This window comes from Choloepus didactylus, chromosome 10, assembly GCF_015220235.1.
Source record: "Choloepus didactylus isolate mChoDid1 chromosome 10, mChoDid1.pri, whole genome shotgun sequence".
NCBI lineage: Eukaryota > Metazoa > Chordata > Mammalia > Pilosa > Megalonychidae > Choloepus > Choloepus didactylus.
The window spans coordinates 94,298,262-94,313,638 of record NC_051316.1 but is presented as its reverse complement, the minus strand read 5'-3'; the positions used below and the strand labels follow the sequence as shown (position 1 = coordinate 94,313,638).

Genomic DNA, 15,377 nt, shown 5'->3' with positions numbered 1-15,377 from the left:
TGCAAGGCCGCCATGCTCATTGATCTGTGTTCCTTTTCCAGGCAGTAGTGAGAGCTCAGAGTTTAGTGAAGAGATGTCTTCAGGGCTGGAAAGGTGAGTGTGGCCTCTTCTTAGCACCTCCCTCACAGGGGAGGTGCTCAGGGCCCAAGGAAGCTGAAGACGCCCTCCGGGCAGGGACCTGCAACCTCCACTCTACCCCACCCCACTGGTCCAGCCCCAAGGGAGGGCTGTTTTGTGGTCCCTGATCTCAACCTTGGGCGCCTAGGAAAGAGGGAGGGAACGCAGAATGGGCATTTTGCATGGGGAGGGATCCCAGCCCCCAGGCTCTAAGCTGCCCTACTCATCATCTGAGCCAAGAGCCAGCCCAGGAGCCTGAGGCCAATGCCCTCATCCTCCAGTGGAGCAGCAGGAGACATTGGAGCAGATTTGGGCTGAAATGTGGATTTTCAAAACCAGAAGCCAGAGAATCAGCCTAGTCTTGAGATGGGCATGTGGCTCCGCCTGGTGGGATGTGAGAGTGTTGCACCCACATGGCCCCAGGCCTTTCCCTGGGATCCCTACATGCATTAATTGGTCACCCACCCTGCTAGGCATTGGTGACAGTGAAGTGACCGCAGCTGCACAAAACCTCTGGGTCCCTTAGCCCAGGGTTTGGCTCTCCACAGTGAGCCTGTCTGCCCAGTAATCTGGCCTCATGCTCAGGAATTAACCAATTGCACATATTCCATGAACTGATGCTTTCTCTGTGCCAGGCACAAAGTGGGCTCTGGGAAGATGGGGTGCCAAGGATAGGGTGAAGGGCATCTGCGTGGTAACTTGAGGTCTGAGGAGAGGTGGTGAGAAATGCAATGGCACAGAGTGTCGGGGAGTGGCAGCTTTCAATTTCCTTCAGAGCAGCCCCTCCGCCAGTGTCCGGGGCCTCTGCATACAAGCATGTGCACGCACACACACAGTTATACATGCCCTTACACTCACACAGACACACATTCACACATAAACACATTCACACATAAACACACACAACCTCTCAGACATGCACACATGTATACTTTATCATACATACATACGTATGTATGCACTCTCATGTTTGCATGCATACACACATACTCTCACCCTGACACATTCACATAGACATTCTCACATATTCTGACATGCATATTCACAGATACACACTCACATATGCACCCTTGCACATTCTTACATCTGTGTACACATTCACACTCAGACACATCGCACACATACATATGCACACTTTCACACATATGCACAAATGCTCATACACATACACTCTCCTTCAATGGTGCTGAAGTTTCCTACCTCCTCAGTCCCCATAATTATAAAATGACCAAAAAGGATGTAAATCCTGCCCAGCAAATCTTCACAGGGCAGCAGGATGCAATATGATAATAACCAATACTTGTTGAGTTTTCACCATTTGTCAGGCACTATCTTAGCACTTTATATGCATTGTCTCACCAAATCCTCTAGCACTCCTACACAGTGGCTATTTATATTATCCCCATTTTATACAGAGAGGCAAAGTGACTTGTCCTACTTCACACTGTTCTAGCCAGTGGCAGAGCTAACCCAAATCCATGTTTTCCTGACCACCAAGCCCACCTCTTCTTCGTTGGGCTCCACAGCCTCTTCAAGGGCACCAGCTGTGACACCTGCAGGGACTGGCCTCCCATGTCAGGCCTGCAGTTACATCATGCAGGGTTTGTCAGGCAGACTATCTGTCTGTCTACGTGAAACCCAAGTTGGCAGGCTGGAAAGGAAGGGTAACAGTGCCACGAGCCTCAGCAGCCCTTTCTTTCTGCCTCTGCTCTAGGACCCCTGGAGAGACATTTGCTCTCTTCCCATTTGGGGTACTCAGGCACACAGAGATACCTTCAGGCAGATGGGTCCAGCTGTTCTAGCTTTGGGGGGGACCCTCAACAGTAGGCACGAGGGCCAAATAGTCACCAGGGGCAGACCTCTGAACTGATGACCAGAAGTTTGGCTTTTCTCAGCACCAGTCAGGGGACTCCTGAGGAGACCCTGAAGAAAAGAGGGCTTAAAGACAAGCCAGCGTGTCCCCTGGCCACTGGCCAATGAGGGTACATCAAATGGGAAGTGCCAAGATCCTGAATATCAACCAGACCTGGACCTATTCATTTGTTCCTTCCTTCCTTCCTTCCTTCCTTCCTTCCTTCCTTCCTTCCTCCCTCCCTTCCTCCCTTCCTCCTTCCCTCCCTCCCTCCCTCCTTCCTTCCCTCCCTCCCTCCTTCCTTCCTTCCTTCCTTCCTTCCTTCCTTCCTTCCTTCCTTCCTTCCTTCCTTCCTTCTTTCATTCATTGAATAGCTGCTTACAAAGCAGCTACTCCTTGCCAGGCACCATACCAGTTACTGGAGATATAATATATATGGTTCCTGCTAAGAACCCATGACTGAAATTAGAGATACAAGGAAAGAGGATGGTAAGAGAGAATTCCTTGCTCCGGAAAGATGATAATGTACTTAATGCAGTCATGAACACCATAAGCTATGGCATTTCTATTTATGTCTCTTTTATTTAGACTTACTATCCATCTGAATGTCTATAGTAGAGGCTTTTGGGGTGGAATCCCCAGCACTGGCCTCCTGGGCAGCTTGTTTACATAGCCAGATACCCAGTTCTGCCTCTAGCAAACTTTGGAAGAGCCCTGCACAGGGAATGTCCTGTTTCTCATTCTCTCAGGACCTAGCTCCTGGCCCACCCCCTCCTTGCTGATGGGAGCAGAAGGCCCCTTGCTTTGGAAGGTACCAGTAGACTATGATGTCTCTTCCAGTTCCTTCTCAGACCCAGGGCAGTCCTGACAATCCAGATGCCAGCTGCTCCCATGGCATACAGCTCCTGGGGCCCTGGGACAGTCTCCATTTCCATCCTGCACTAGCCCCTTTTCATTTTTACCAGAAAGAATCTACTCCCTCAAAAGCATGTAAGCATTCTAGACTTTACTGAAAACTCAGTGGGAGAGTTAGAGGATTTACCTCACACACTTCATGGTGAAACAACTTGAAAATCTTCATTAGACTCTAGATTGTTTTCTCTCACTATTCAGCAACCTTCACTTTGCCATCTGGGTCTCCTTTATTCATAATCTTCCTCCATCCAATGCCCCACTCTTCTGGATCCTCCCTCCACCCCCTAAGCCTCCCTCAAGTCACATTGCTCCTATTCAATAAAAGGAGTAGATTCCCTCTTCCAAGGAAGCCTAGATGTCAGCCTGCCTGTGCCCAGAGGATGGTGTCTGCCTAGAAAGAGCCTCCAAATCACTTTTTGGCAAGTAGAGCCTCCCCTACTCAGAGTCTCCCACCAGCTGTTCCTACCAGGTGCTGTAAGAACACAACTTTCGCTGCATCATTACTCTTGGGTGAGTAGACTGAGCCTTGGAGCCCAGGCCAAGGGTGCAGGAGATGGTTGGGCCCCACCCAGAGGAATGAAGGTGTGAGAAAGAAAGAGGCTTCTGGCTTTCCTAGTCCCCAGGGCCCTTGACTAGGGTTGGGGGGCCAATGCTTTGCTCCACAGACCTGGAGCTTAGGGGCCACAACCTTCAAATGACTTGCCCACCAGTTCCCCACCCTGGTGACAAGCATGGCCCAGGCCACAAGAGGAATGGAACCAGATACGAAGAAGAATGGCAGGGAGGCCCCTGGCTAGGGACCTCGCCCTGCACACACCACGCACACCTCCCTTGGTTTGAGAACACATCTTAATCACTAGTTATGCCTCTGTTCAGCGAAAGGTGGAATCATTTGCCCTGTCTTGAAAGTTTGCCTTGCTATAGTTTACACATATGGACATCTCACCCCAGTGGTCCAAAGGCAGTCCTTGGGGCACAGCCAGAGAGCAGGCTCTGCCCAGTGCAATCCTGGAGCCATTGCCCCTAAAGAGCACCCATATGAGAGCCCATTGTGTCCTGTGCACCCACTGCACTGCTCTCCATGGGCGTGAGCCAGACAGAAAGGTGATCATGGCCACTAACCCCTGTTCTTGTTGAGACTGTAGGGAGAAGGTGCAAGGAGCAAAGGGGACTCTCTTCATCCTTCTGTTCCCTCCTCCATCCCAGCCTTGGCAAGGTCACAGGGCCTGCAGGGGTGGAGAGGGGCAGAAGCTGGGCTGGAGCCAGGGCACAGCAGCCCAAACCAGGGAGGTGCTGGCATTTCTCAGCCCCCAGACTGCCCTAAGGACTCTCCCCTCTCTTTGAAGCCCAGAATGAAGGCAGGGTGGTGGTTCCAGGCCAGGGCTCTGAAGAACCAGATAACTGGGAGCCTCTGGGGAGAGCGGTGAGGGTGGGTCTGCTCTTCTTTTAAGACTGCCTACCTTCCCCTGGCCTGTAGCTTTTCTCACCTCAGTACCCTGGGAGTGAGGGCAAAGGTAAAGCTAGGGCCCTGCAAAACGTTTTACTTTCCCAAGGGGGTAGGGGAGGCAGCCCTAAAACGGCATTTTAAACAGGTACTTAATTAGCTAGAAAGTAGAAACTGGGTTGCTGTGCTAAGGCTGGCCTTGAGCAAATCTCAGGCTTCTGAGAAACTAAGTCGGGGCAGGGGGTTAGCAAGAAATATCAGTAAAAGGTAATAGGTGCTTTTTCATGTCTGATTTGGAAAGCAAGTTTTGGAAGTGTTGACACTAAGGTGAGAGCAAGGATATCATCCTAAAAGTTAAAAAAAAAATTAATGAGATTTTTTAAAGAGGAACAAAATGGATCCTAAGATGAACATGTATGTATGTATGAAAAGACATATCATCACCATCTTGGCTCTCTCTAGATTGTAGGATTATTGGGCGTTTCTTTCCTTAATTTTTTTCTATATTCTCCAAATTTTCCAGAATAGGTAAATATTTCTTTTATACCAGAAAAAAATATTCTAACCTTTTTAAACAAGGTATAAGCAGAAATGTTTACTGAGCATGTTTTGTTTAAGAAGTGAAATATGAAAGTATGTCACCATGTTATTTAGAAAAAATTCAGCCATCTGTCTTCTCTGATCTGACATTGCCAGTCTCTGTGGAAGGACCTTCTCGTGTGAGAGATGGGATTGAAATATGGGTGGGTAGAAAGACACGGAGGCAGAGGGATCCTTGAAGGACCCGTTGGTCAGAGGAAGTTCCTTTGGTGGGAGAGGAGAGGAGATGGAGAGGAAAGTGTGACAACCCTCTTTAAAGCAGAGGAGGGTCCTCTTCCTTCTGTTGGAGAGGGTTGGGTACAGCAAGAAACTATTCAGAGCTCACAGCAGAGTCAGGGGACAGAGAATAAACAAACAATGCCAGGTCCACAGAGGATCATGAAGAAAATGCACAGGACACAGTGGGAGTGTTCAACAGGGTGACCCACGTCTGGCTGTGAGTTCAGGGATGACTTCTGAGCCAGAGGTGATGGTTAAGCAGGGACCCAGGGATATTTGGTGAAGAGGACCACAGTGAACCCTTGAGGGGACAGAGAGGGGTCCTGGGACCTGAGGAGACTGTAAGGCCTGATTCATGTCCCAGGACAGGAGCGATGGCCCAGGACTCAGTGTCTCTAAGAGTCTCCTACAGGAGAGATAGCTCCATGACATGTCCTGCTCACTGAAGTTCTTAGTGTACCTTTGCAGTGAAAAACCACGGTCTGGCCTCCCGGCACCGCTAGCAGGGCTGGGAGTGAGCCAAATTCGGGTCCACTTACTCCTTCAATGATCTTGAGCATGTATCTTAACTTCTCTGAGCCTTGGGATCTTCAGCTCTGCAATGAAGATACCAACAGTCAATACTTAGCACACAGATGGAGCTGCTACATTTGGGGAACTTATTTTGGGATTTTTATTGAGTTTCACTCGTAAGTATCTCTTGCCAGCAAGAAAGTGATCCAGGGGTCTAGACTGGCTGGGGTGAAGAGAAAGTTCCCCAAATGGCAATTCCATCATCATAGGATGGATGGACTGGAATGAAGGCAAATTTCCACCAGCCCCTGTTTGTCTCCAGCAAGCCCTTGAACTGGAGGTGGAGGGGGTGGGTACAGACCTTTAAGACATCACTGCAGGAGGCAGTTGGCCCCTGTGGGTGCTGTAGGATGTTCAGGAGATTGGATGATGCTGTTTCTGCCCTGTATGAGGTTTACTTGACCTTTTCTGCAGGTAGAATTGTCCAGAGTCCTTAGGAAAACAAAGACAGTGGAGTCTTGGCAACAGTACCAAGCCTGCTACTTCAAAATCAGAGTTTTTAAAGAAATTTGTTTCCTTCCTTGAGATCATAGGACTCTGGTAGATACCCCAGGTTTGCCAGGGTACAAGGGAACCTCTCAAGCCCCAAACTCTGTGGTATTTTGGGAGAGGAAGGCCAAGCTCCAGAGGTGATCGGTGAGGTGAGGGGCTCAGCCCCAACAGAACCACAACCATGAGAGTAGCTGTATTCAGGGTAACACAGAGGGTCTCAGCTTCCCCACCCCACCTGTGATGGAGAGCCAGGAAATCCCCCCAGCTCATGTCCCTCACCTGCCCATCCCTAGCTCTGGTTTCTTTAGGTCCATCCTGTTGTTTGTTACCTGGATTCTCTTGTTCTGCCCAGCCCCTTTGAGTGGCAGCCTAGTTTTAATGATTTGCCTAGCTTCTGATTTCATTTTCCCCCAAAGATGCTATCTCTTATGTTGTTCCCACAGTTCTAAGCATTAAAGTCCAGCAAGTGAGGCTCATTCAGCAGACTCCTCTGAGAGAGAAGACTGGGCAAAGATCGCTGGGCCTCTAGGTTCCGGTGCCTCTTGCTTGAAGTGCCACTTCCTTGCGTCCTGGCACAAAGGGGCTGGGCCCTGCCCGCCAGCTGCTGTTGATTCATGGGCAACTGAGAAATCTCTGCCAACAGCTTCTCTGTCCAGTACCCACAACCCCCACTGAATCAGGACCTGGAAAGGGAGTGGAATTCTCCCTCCATCTTGTGTTTACCCTTCTCTCAGCCTATCTGCTTTACTCCCTTCTGTCTCACTGCAGACTAGCTTTCTGGACTTATCAGTCTACAGTGAGGAAGATGGTCACCTTCCACTCCCAAGTTTACATGTTACAGGTTCACCCAGCCACAGAGCCTGACTTTCGGTCTCTCAGATCTGGTTCCTAGTTGCCAGAAGAGAAAATCTGATTGACCTGGCTCGAATCAGGCATTGTCCTGTCCATTCAGCTATCAGAAGGATGGGGGCATGCAGTATAAACATGGCTCCTAAGGACCCACTGAGTGAATCAGGGACATTTCCCAGAGAAGGGTGGGCAGATCACAGGCAATACAGACCCTTCTAAAAGTACTGCTGGGAAAGTAATCTGACAGCCCAGCAGAACTCAGGGTGGCAGCTTCCTGCCTGCAGTTGAGGTAAAGCATCAGAATGTGTCTAGGACCAAGCCATGGCCTAATGAGACTGGCTTTCCTTCAAGGGCTCACTGGTGTAGATGGCTACTTGCTGATAAACAGATCCTTCCACAGGTACACCCCTCCCAGGGAGCTGGTACTCTTGAGACAAAAAAGTGGTATTCCTACATGTGCTAAGACTATGATTACTAAGACCTCAAAGTAATTATTATCCCAAACTTCTCCTTGCTCCCCAACCTTTTAGACCAGCAATAGGGACTCAAGTGTTAAGAATTTTGATCCCTAAGATATCTTGAAAACTACTGAGGGGAAGATGGCCTTTCAGACCTGCGTTGGCTAGTCTGAATGCTCTATGATGCTGTTGGCCCAAGCAGTACCCTGGCTGATTCTGCCTCAGTAGCACCGTCCACTCTTCCTCTTCCTAGCATTGTGATCTTGGGCAACTTATTTGACCTTTCTAAGCCTCAGATTCCTAATCTATATGCCAGGGATAATGATATTACCTATCTCATAATGCCATGTGTTTATATGAGATGATAATCAAATACTGCTTAGCACATTGCCTGGCACCCATCATTACCATCACCCCACTACCATCATCATCATCTTGTATACCCTGTGGAACTAAGGTATTCTACCTGGTGCCAGCCTACATCCTCCCCAGTCCTGACTTCCCATGAGCTCCTGGTCTGGGCAAGCCTTCATCCATCCCCAAGAGGACAAAAATGGCATCAATGAAATGGCATTCCTGGAACACATTCTGTGTTCAGCCCCACATGTTCCCATCATGATGCTGAGAAAGATGTTCGTGATTCTGGGGTGGTATCCACCATATCAGTCAGGGAAATCCTATGATTTCTGGGTTCACCAGATACTACTGTCCATTTTGCATTTTCTGGCCCTGAACATCCAAATAACAAATCTTCTCAAAGCAAGGAAGTGATTGAATTATCTGGACCCTGGATGTCTCTGCAGCTTTCCAGTACCTGAAGATTCTGGCTCCTCTGTGCTGGTGCTAGGCTTTCCAGGCCCAGCCAGAGATGCCCCGTACCGTCGAAATCCTGCCTCCAGCTCTGCTCATCCTGGGAGGGAGGTCTGGGACACCACAACCCCCAACCTTACTTCTCCTAAATGATGGCCTGCGGGGGAAAGTTCACCATTACGCTGCTCTTCAAGGCCAAGGTTACTCCCCAAGCCTCCAGGGAGAGTTCCCTTTGACTTCCACAGCCTTGGAGCAGCTAGACTGACACAAACACTTGGCTCTCACTGGCAAGAAAGCTGCCCTTTGTGAGCACTTAAATCTCCATCTCCAATAGCAGGCCAGTGTGATGGGACAAGTGACTTCACCTCCATGAGCTTCAGTTTCCTCACCTAAAACAGGATGGGAGAACAGCACCCCCTCACAGGGCTAGGAGGATTTGGGTTTGAAAGCACTTAGTTGACATATGGTAAGCAGGTGATAAATGGCAGTTCCTCTTAAGTGCCAGGCAACCAAAACCACCAGAAGAATATACCATCAGAGGAGCCAAGGAGCCAGGGACCTGGGAGGTGTCTCCACCCCAGGAGATCCTTGGGCCTAAGAATTTGTGGCCACTCAGTCTCATAGACACAGAAAAAATTGTTTAGTTTAAGCTGCAGGCAGATACCTAAAAGTGCTGGTACCTCTGAGAGTAGAATGCCAGGGAGGCCACCCACAAGGTGCTGCTACCAAACATGGAACATAGCCCACAAGGTTTTCTGACGGCTCCCTATGCAAGATCCGGCCACAGGGGACACCTCTGTGTCTCCCTCCACCCTGAAAGGCAGCATCTTATGGTGTGATTAAGAGGGCTATAGGGTCAGACAGACCTGGATTCAAATCCTGGCTCACTAGGCTCATGCCACGGCCAGGTAGCTTCCCATCACTGAGCCTCAATTTCCTCATATGGGGTTGATGATAGTGCTTAAAGCTTCAGTGAGATGATAAATGTAAGAGCCTGGTGCTTATGAGCACTCAGTAACTCCTCGGTCCATCTGTGATTCCCCCCTAATGCATGGGGTCCCTGCAATTCCCCACCTGTCCAGTGCATTTCAGAACAGCCCACTCATTTAGGAAGAGTATGACTGGTTGGAAGGTGCTTAAAGCTTTCCTTTGACAAATTTCATTTCTGTTAAATGTGCAGTCACGGACTATCTCAAAAAGGTCAGAGTGATGATGGAATGAAAGTAGCAGCACTGACTGCATTGTCCTGAGTAAATAGTGGTTATTCCTGATGTTCCACTATCACAAATTTCCCTGGGGTACCAGGGAGAAAAAGGCTCATGATAAGAAAGGTGGAGGAGAAGAGACCAGAGGATCCAGCTCCAAACAGGTAGTACTCAGAGTGGAAATCTGGATCAGATGAAGAAGAGACATCCTCTGAAGCAGCCCACCAAGCCACAAGGGATGTCACCACAGAAAAGTTCACTGTCAGACTCTCCCTGACTCGTAGGGAATCTGTTTTGGCTGGGGAGAGAAGTAACCCTGGAGGCAGCCTGGTCCAGGTCCCCCTGAGCAACACTGCTTAAGCATAGGATTGTGAACATGTGGTGTCACATTCAGTTGTATGATGCTTGACAAATGTTAACTAGGAATGCTGAAAGTACTGAAGCATGTGTTTTACTTTTGTATAAATTAGAGCAGATTTATTATCCATATAATGTCACATTCACTCACTGCATTTCCACCTACTTTCCTGAAGAGAAGGGAAGGAGGAGGCAGTTCGGCCAGTGGGCTGGGAGGTGGACATACCAGGGGCCTTTCCCCTCTCTGCCACAACTCATGGTGGAGGTGGGAGGGGGTCAAAGTGTGACTGTCTGCCGTCACTGGAGAAAGAGCTGAGACCCATCACATTTGAAGACTTGGGGAGCTGAGCACATACTGTGGCATTTCATCACCAAAAGAGGAGTTACTGATGGGACAGAAAGAGAGGGTCCTAGAGAGTCGTCCTAGATGACCACCAGACTCCCACCAGCCCTGAGCACAGCCCCTGGACAGTGGACCCAAGAGGATCATCAAGAACAGTTCCTTCTTGGGAAGAAGATGGAGGGATAAGGAGTGACACAGGTTCCTCTCAGAGGCTCCTGGGCTCACTTAGGATACGATACCCCTGCTGCAGTGAGTAAGGGCATCTTCATACCACCTAGATGTGTCTGGTGACAGGGCAGTATGCAGCAACCTAGGGCTGGCAGGAGAGGGAACATTTGTGAAGGAAGTCTGGATACACTTGAAGTCTGGGCCTTGTCTGACTTCATAAATTGTGTTAAATCATTGTTTGGCCAGTGGGCAAGGAAGGTTAAAGCTCAGGGGTGGGGAGAAGTTTGGAGGACCACACGGACACAGGAAGCGATTCTGCTGAGAGAGGAGAGAGAAAGATGAAAGCCTTTCCCCAAATAGGTAGCGTTTCCTATACCTTTTTCCTTTTGGAAAGGTTCACTGCAGGGGAATTACAGTGAAAGAAAAGCCAAACAGGCAGCCCATGGAGACATCCTGGAGTATGAACTCTTGGATGGCTGTGGCAAGTCATAGAGTAAGTTTTCAGGGGATTCACTGGAACCAGCAACAGAGGCTGTCTGGTGGAGAAGATGTAGCAGAGGAATTCAATTGCATCCTGGTGAATGGTGATGCTGCACATACCCGCTAAGCCCAACATGCAAGATTGCCCACAATGCAGTATCTATTTGCACTTTTAATTTGGACTTACATGGAATGTATGGGTTATAGGACATTTTCTATTAAACATCGCCACACTGTGGTAAGTGGGCTTGCCTGTATTTTAGTTATCCCCTTGACATTGGAAAATGGATGTACAGTCAATAATAAATTAAGCAAATAATTACTGGAGATTTGGAGACTTTCACAGACTGGGACAGGAGGTAGGGGCATTTGTTCACTCACCTGGCTACTCCAGATGTGCATGCAGTGTGTCCAAAGGAGGCTGGGGAGCTGGGTGGGGGAGGTTTGCACTGCAGGGCTTCCTGAGCTAATGACCACATAGTTTGAGATGCTCTTGCCTCCTTCAGAAGTATCTGTTCTTTCTATCCTGTTGCTAAAATGCAATCCTTTCCCTCTGAAGCAGGGGCCGTCTCTATGCCACACTGGGGCCCAACTGGCGAGTTCCAGTTCGGAATTCTCCCAGAACCCGGAGCTGCATCTACAGGTATTAATTTATTCATTCGTTCATTTATTCAACAAATAGTTATAAGATGCTTGTTGTGTGTCAAACACTGTGATAGAGGCTGCTGAATGAGACAGATACAGTCTCTGCTTCCATGAGGCTACTGCTACAGGAGAGACAGAAGCTAAACAATTACAGAGGCACTAATTGCCCTAGAGAGGAGGTATGGGGTACTTTAGAAAGGATGAGAGGGAAAACTCACTTTGTTAGGGAAGTCAGGGAAGGCCTCCCTTAAAAAGAGACTGGAATGATAGGAATTAGCCAAATAATAGAAAGGGAGGAGGGGCCATAAGAGTGTTCCCAGCCAAAGGGAAGCCTATGGGGGCATGTGGCAGGAATAAGTGATTCAATGATGAAACAAAGTGTTGTAAGAAACAAGGAGGGCACAGGAACACAGGATGAGGCTGAAGAGGTGGGCTGGAGCCACATCCAGCACAAGGAAAAGAACAGTAACCCTTACATTAAAACCACTGGGAAGCTACCAGAGGGGTTTGACGTGGGAGGGGTGGGAAGGGGCGGGGAGGAGTGGTGGCGTGACCTGGTCATCCTGGCCCTGTGTGGAGAGTGCACAGGAGGAAAGCAGTTGTGGTCCAGAGAGACCAGAGAACAGTCTGCAGTTGTTCAAAGGAGAGATCAAATTCTGGCCTAAGGTTGGGGTGATGGGATGGCTGAGATGGACTGTCAAGACATATTTGGGACATATTTGGGATCAGTACCTCCTTGGGATTGATTAGATTTCAGGAGGTAAGAGGGTAGAAAATGCCCAGGTTTCTGGCTCAAGCAGCACATTAGATGGTGGTGCTGTCTACAAGGACGGGGAGGAAGAGCAGGCTTGGAGGAAGGCACTGAAATGAATGAGGGACTTGTGGAGTGGAGGTGCCTGTGGGACAGCCAGCCTGTGGAGGTCTAGGCTGGTGATGTATTTGGATGCTTTTGCCTATAGATGGCACCCAAATCTGTATGAAAGGGGGTGAGAGAAGAGCTCCAGGGGAGAAGGTATGGGGAATGGTGGCTTATGGGGCCTCCATGCCACCACCCCCTCCCCCCTCTCCCGCATCTTGGCTGTTCTTCCAAGGCTCCTGCCAACACCAGAAGGAGGGGCAGCCAGAGCTTGGGGCTGCATAGGCCCCAAGATTCTCAGGTGTAGAGGCTCTATCTGCCCCTGAAGCCCAGAGGCACAAGCCCAGGAAGGCAGGGAGGAAGCCATGGTAAAAGTATTGGTCAGGATAAGGTGAGGGGCATTTCTGAAGTGGCTTAGGTAATGGGGAACTTGTTCACCAAGCCTAAAGCTTTGCAGCCCTCAGAAGGACAAAAGAGGTAAAAGTTCTTGGTTGTGGGTAAACCTAGGGCTACCTTCCCTTCATGTTCTTCTGTGGCCTTGGAGCTTCCCTCCCTGGCCTTGCTCCAGCAGTTTGGTTCTGTGGGAGCCTCTTGGACTCCGCACTGGGGACCACTGGCTGACTCAGGGACATGGATCCCCATGAGTAAGAGGGTATGTCGTGACCTCAGCTCCTCCTGGGCAATGTCTGACTGGTGGTCTCCCTTCAGCCCCACCGGCCCATGCATCTGTTCTCTGGGGAACTCAGCAGCAGTACCCACCATGGAGGGCCCTCTGAGAAGGAAAACCCTGCTCAAAGAAGGACGTAAGCCCGCGGTAAGTGCAGATACACATCTGTCCAGAGGCAACATGGGCAGCAGTGAGGGGCCTGGACTCCAAAGTGTTCCAGTCCTGGCTCTGTTATGGTGGGGGCAAAGCCCTCAGTTTCCACATCTGTAAATAGGGATAAATAGTGCTGAGCCCCTAGAGAACTCCGTGAGAATGTCACGTGACAGAAGCTGTGGTGATTATCTAAAGGGCAAGAGTTAGGGTGGATACTGCCCCCTGAAAGGGTCAGCCCAGCCTCAGGAGGCCTGAGTGCCCTAGAACAATTCTGCTGGGCTACTGCTGGGTGGTGTACCCCAGATGCTGAGTCCCTCACTCCCCCAGCAGCATCCTAAAACCAGTGGCAGAAGGGACAGGGACAATGAATCAGGAAGCCTTTCAGGCTCTACCACTATCCCCTGGATCACCCACCCTGGACCCATGGCAGGGACATGGTCCTTGAAAAGGCCTCTCAGTTATTTCTGGGCATCCATGTCAAGTTATCCTGCAAACTTGCTATGAGCTGTATGTATCTCCAAGCAGATTTGCTCTGCTCTCTCTCCTGCTCTGCCCCTGCTTGCCCATTATGAAGATTCCAGGGCTCTTTGTACCCCCACATGCTCTCAAAGCCTCCTAACTTCAGGTGCCAGGTGATCCATGAGTGAGGAGGAGAGTCTTCACCCCTGCCCTGGATCATACTCTGTAACCTGAGCACCCTGCAATGTGGGGTCCTGAACTGGCCTCCTGCCCTGTTGTGAAGACCTGCCTACTTCTCTCCCTTCTCCAGAGCCCAGGCCCCTGTCATCCCGAGGCCAGAGCGAGGCAGTTTCCTTAAAGCAGTGTTTTCCTAAATGCTGGTTGACTCAGTAGTGAGTGACAAAATCAGTTCAGTGGTTAATGGTCAGTATTTTTAATAGAATAAAATGGAATAGAAAATACAGAGTTCATTACACATAATAAAGTTAAGTATTGTTTCATGCATGTACCTATGGGGTTGTGATACAAAATGAACTTCTTCCTGTGGGTGTCAGGCAAAAACTCTGAAAGCCACTACTTTTACCATTTGGAAGACAGCTTTGTACATTTTAATGAAGAGCAGTTTGCTCCTTGTAGATTCCTTCCAGGATAAGATATTTGCTCTACCTTTGCAGAACCGAAAATCCCATTCAAGTGATTTTCCTCAAACCACAGAGCTGAACCCCTTGAACAGGGAATTCCAGTCTTCACTTCAAGAGAAACGGAAACAATGCCTGCAGCTTTGCTGTGTCAGGTTTCCCCACTTCTAGCCATAAAGGCCTGTAAAAGTGTTGTCAATCAGAGCACACTGTCACTGACATTACGGTTCTTCTAGGCTATGGCATTTCATGTCCATGTTTTTAAAATATTTTCCCCAGGACATTCTTGGGCCCAGGTCACCTGCACACACAGGAATTATGTCCTGGCCCTGCCTTCAAACAAGGTGAAAAAAAGAAAGGCTGTCCAAGTAAAGGAGTGAGAAAGGGAAGTGAGCATTACAGGGTAATGAGCTCAGAGGCACTGATGAGAAAAAGATCTCCCCTCCTTTAGGTACTGGGTGGAGGTGGCATTGAGAAGCAAAGAGAGGAGGTCTGCGCTGGCATTGCTGGGAGGGTGGCATCCTTCCACCCTCATGGCTGCGTCCATAATCAGGCAGCCAGGGGGGACCTCGGCCCCACCATTTGCTGTATTTTATTGTCACTCTGCCTCCCCTTCCTCTGCAGCTTTCCTCGTGGACCAGGTACTGGGTCATACTCTCAGGATCTACCCTCCTGTATTATGGAGCCAAGTCCTTGCGGGGTACAGACAGAAAACATGTAAGTCCCATGAGAGGACCCTCTGTGCTGGGACTTCCTGTAGTGGGGAAGGGATCACCGTGAACTGCAGGGGTTGGTGGGGAGGGAATGTGGGACAGATGGGAGGGAAGCCTTGCCTGGTCCGTGTCTGCCTTTCTTGAGGAATGGGATGCAGAAAAGGTGTGGGCCCTGCCTCCCAGCTTGTTGTTGCTCTCTTCCAGTATAAATCCACACCTGGCAAAAAGGTCTCCATCGTGGGCTGGATGGTGCAGCTGCCTGATGACCCGGAGCATCCGGATATCTTCCAGCTGAATAACCCTGACAAAGGTAGGCAGCAGGTCAGATGCAAAGTGCCCACATCTTCTCTCTATCCATTTTCCT

The 15,377-nt window shown here is 49.6% G+C and overlaps 1 protein-coding gene across 11 annotated transcripts in view; it reads left to right on the top strand.

The window, feature by feature from the left end:
- The window catches only part of RALGPS1 (Ral GEF with PH domain and SH3 binding motif 1), a 427,751-nt gene that overhangs the window by 402,150 nt on the left and 10,224 nt on the right, over positions 1–15,377 (top strand). For 9 of the 11 annotated variants that reach the window (XM_037798268.1, XM_037798267.1, XM_037798269.1 and 6 more), the window contains 5 exons: positions 42–93; positions 11,442–11,525; positions 13,092–13,197; positions 14,925–15,017; positions 15,218–15,323. In XM_037798268.1, coding sequence (XP_037654196.1) covers positions 42–93; positions 11,442–11,525; positions 13,092–13,197; positions 14,925–15,017; positions 15,218–15,323 — 441 coding nt within the window. The remainder of the gene's footprint in view (positions 1–41; positions 94–11,441; positions 11,526–13,091; positions 13,198–14,924; positions 15,018–15,217; positions 15,324–15,377) is intronic. The other 2 variants (XM_037798276.1, XM_037798266.1) reach the window with 1 other exon arrangement.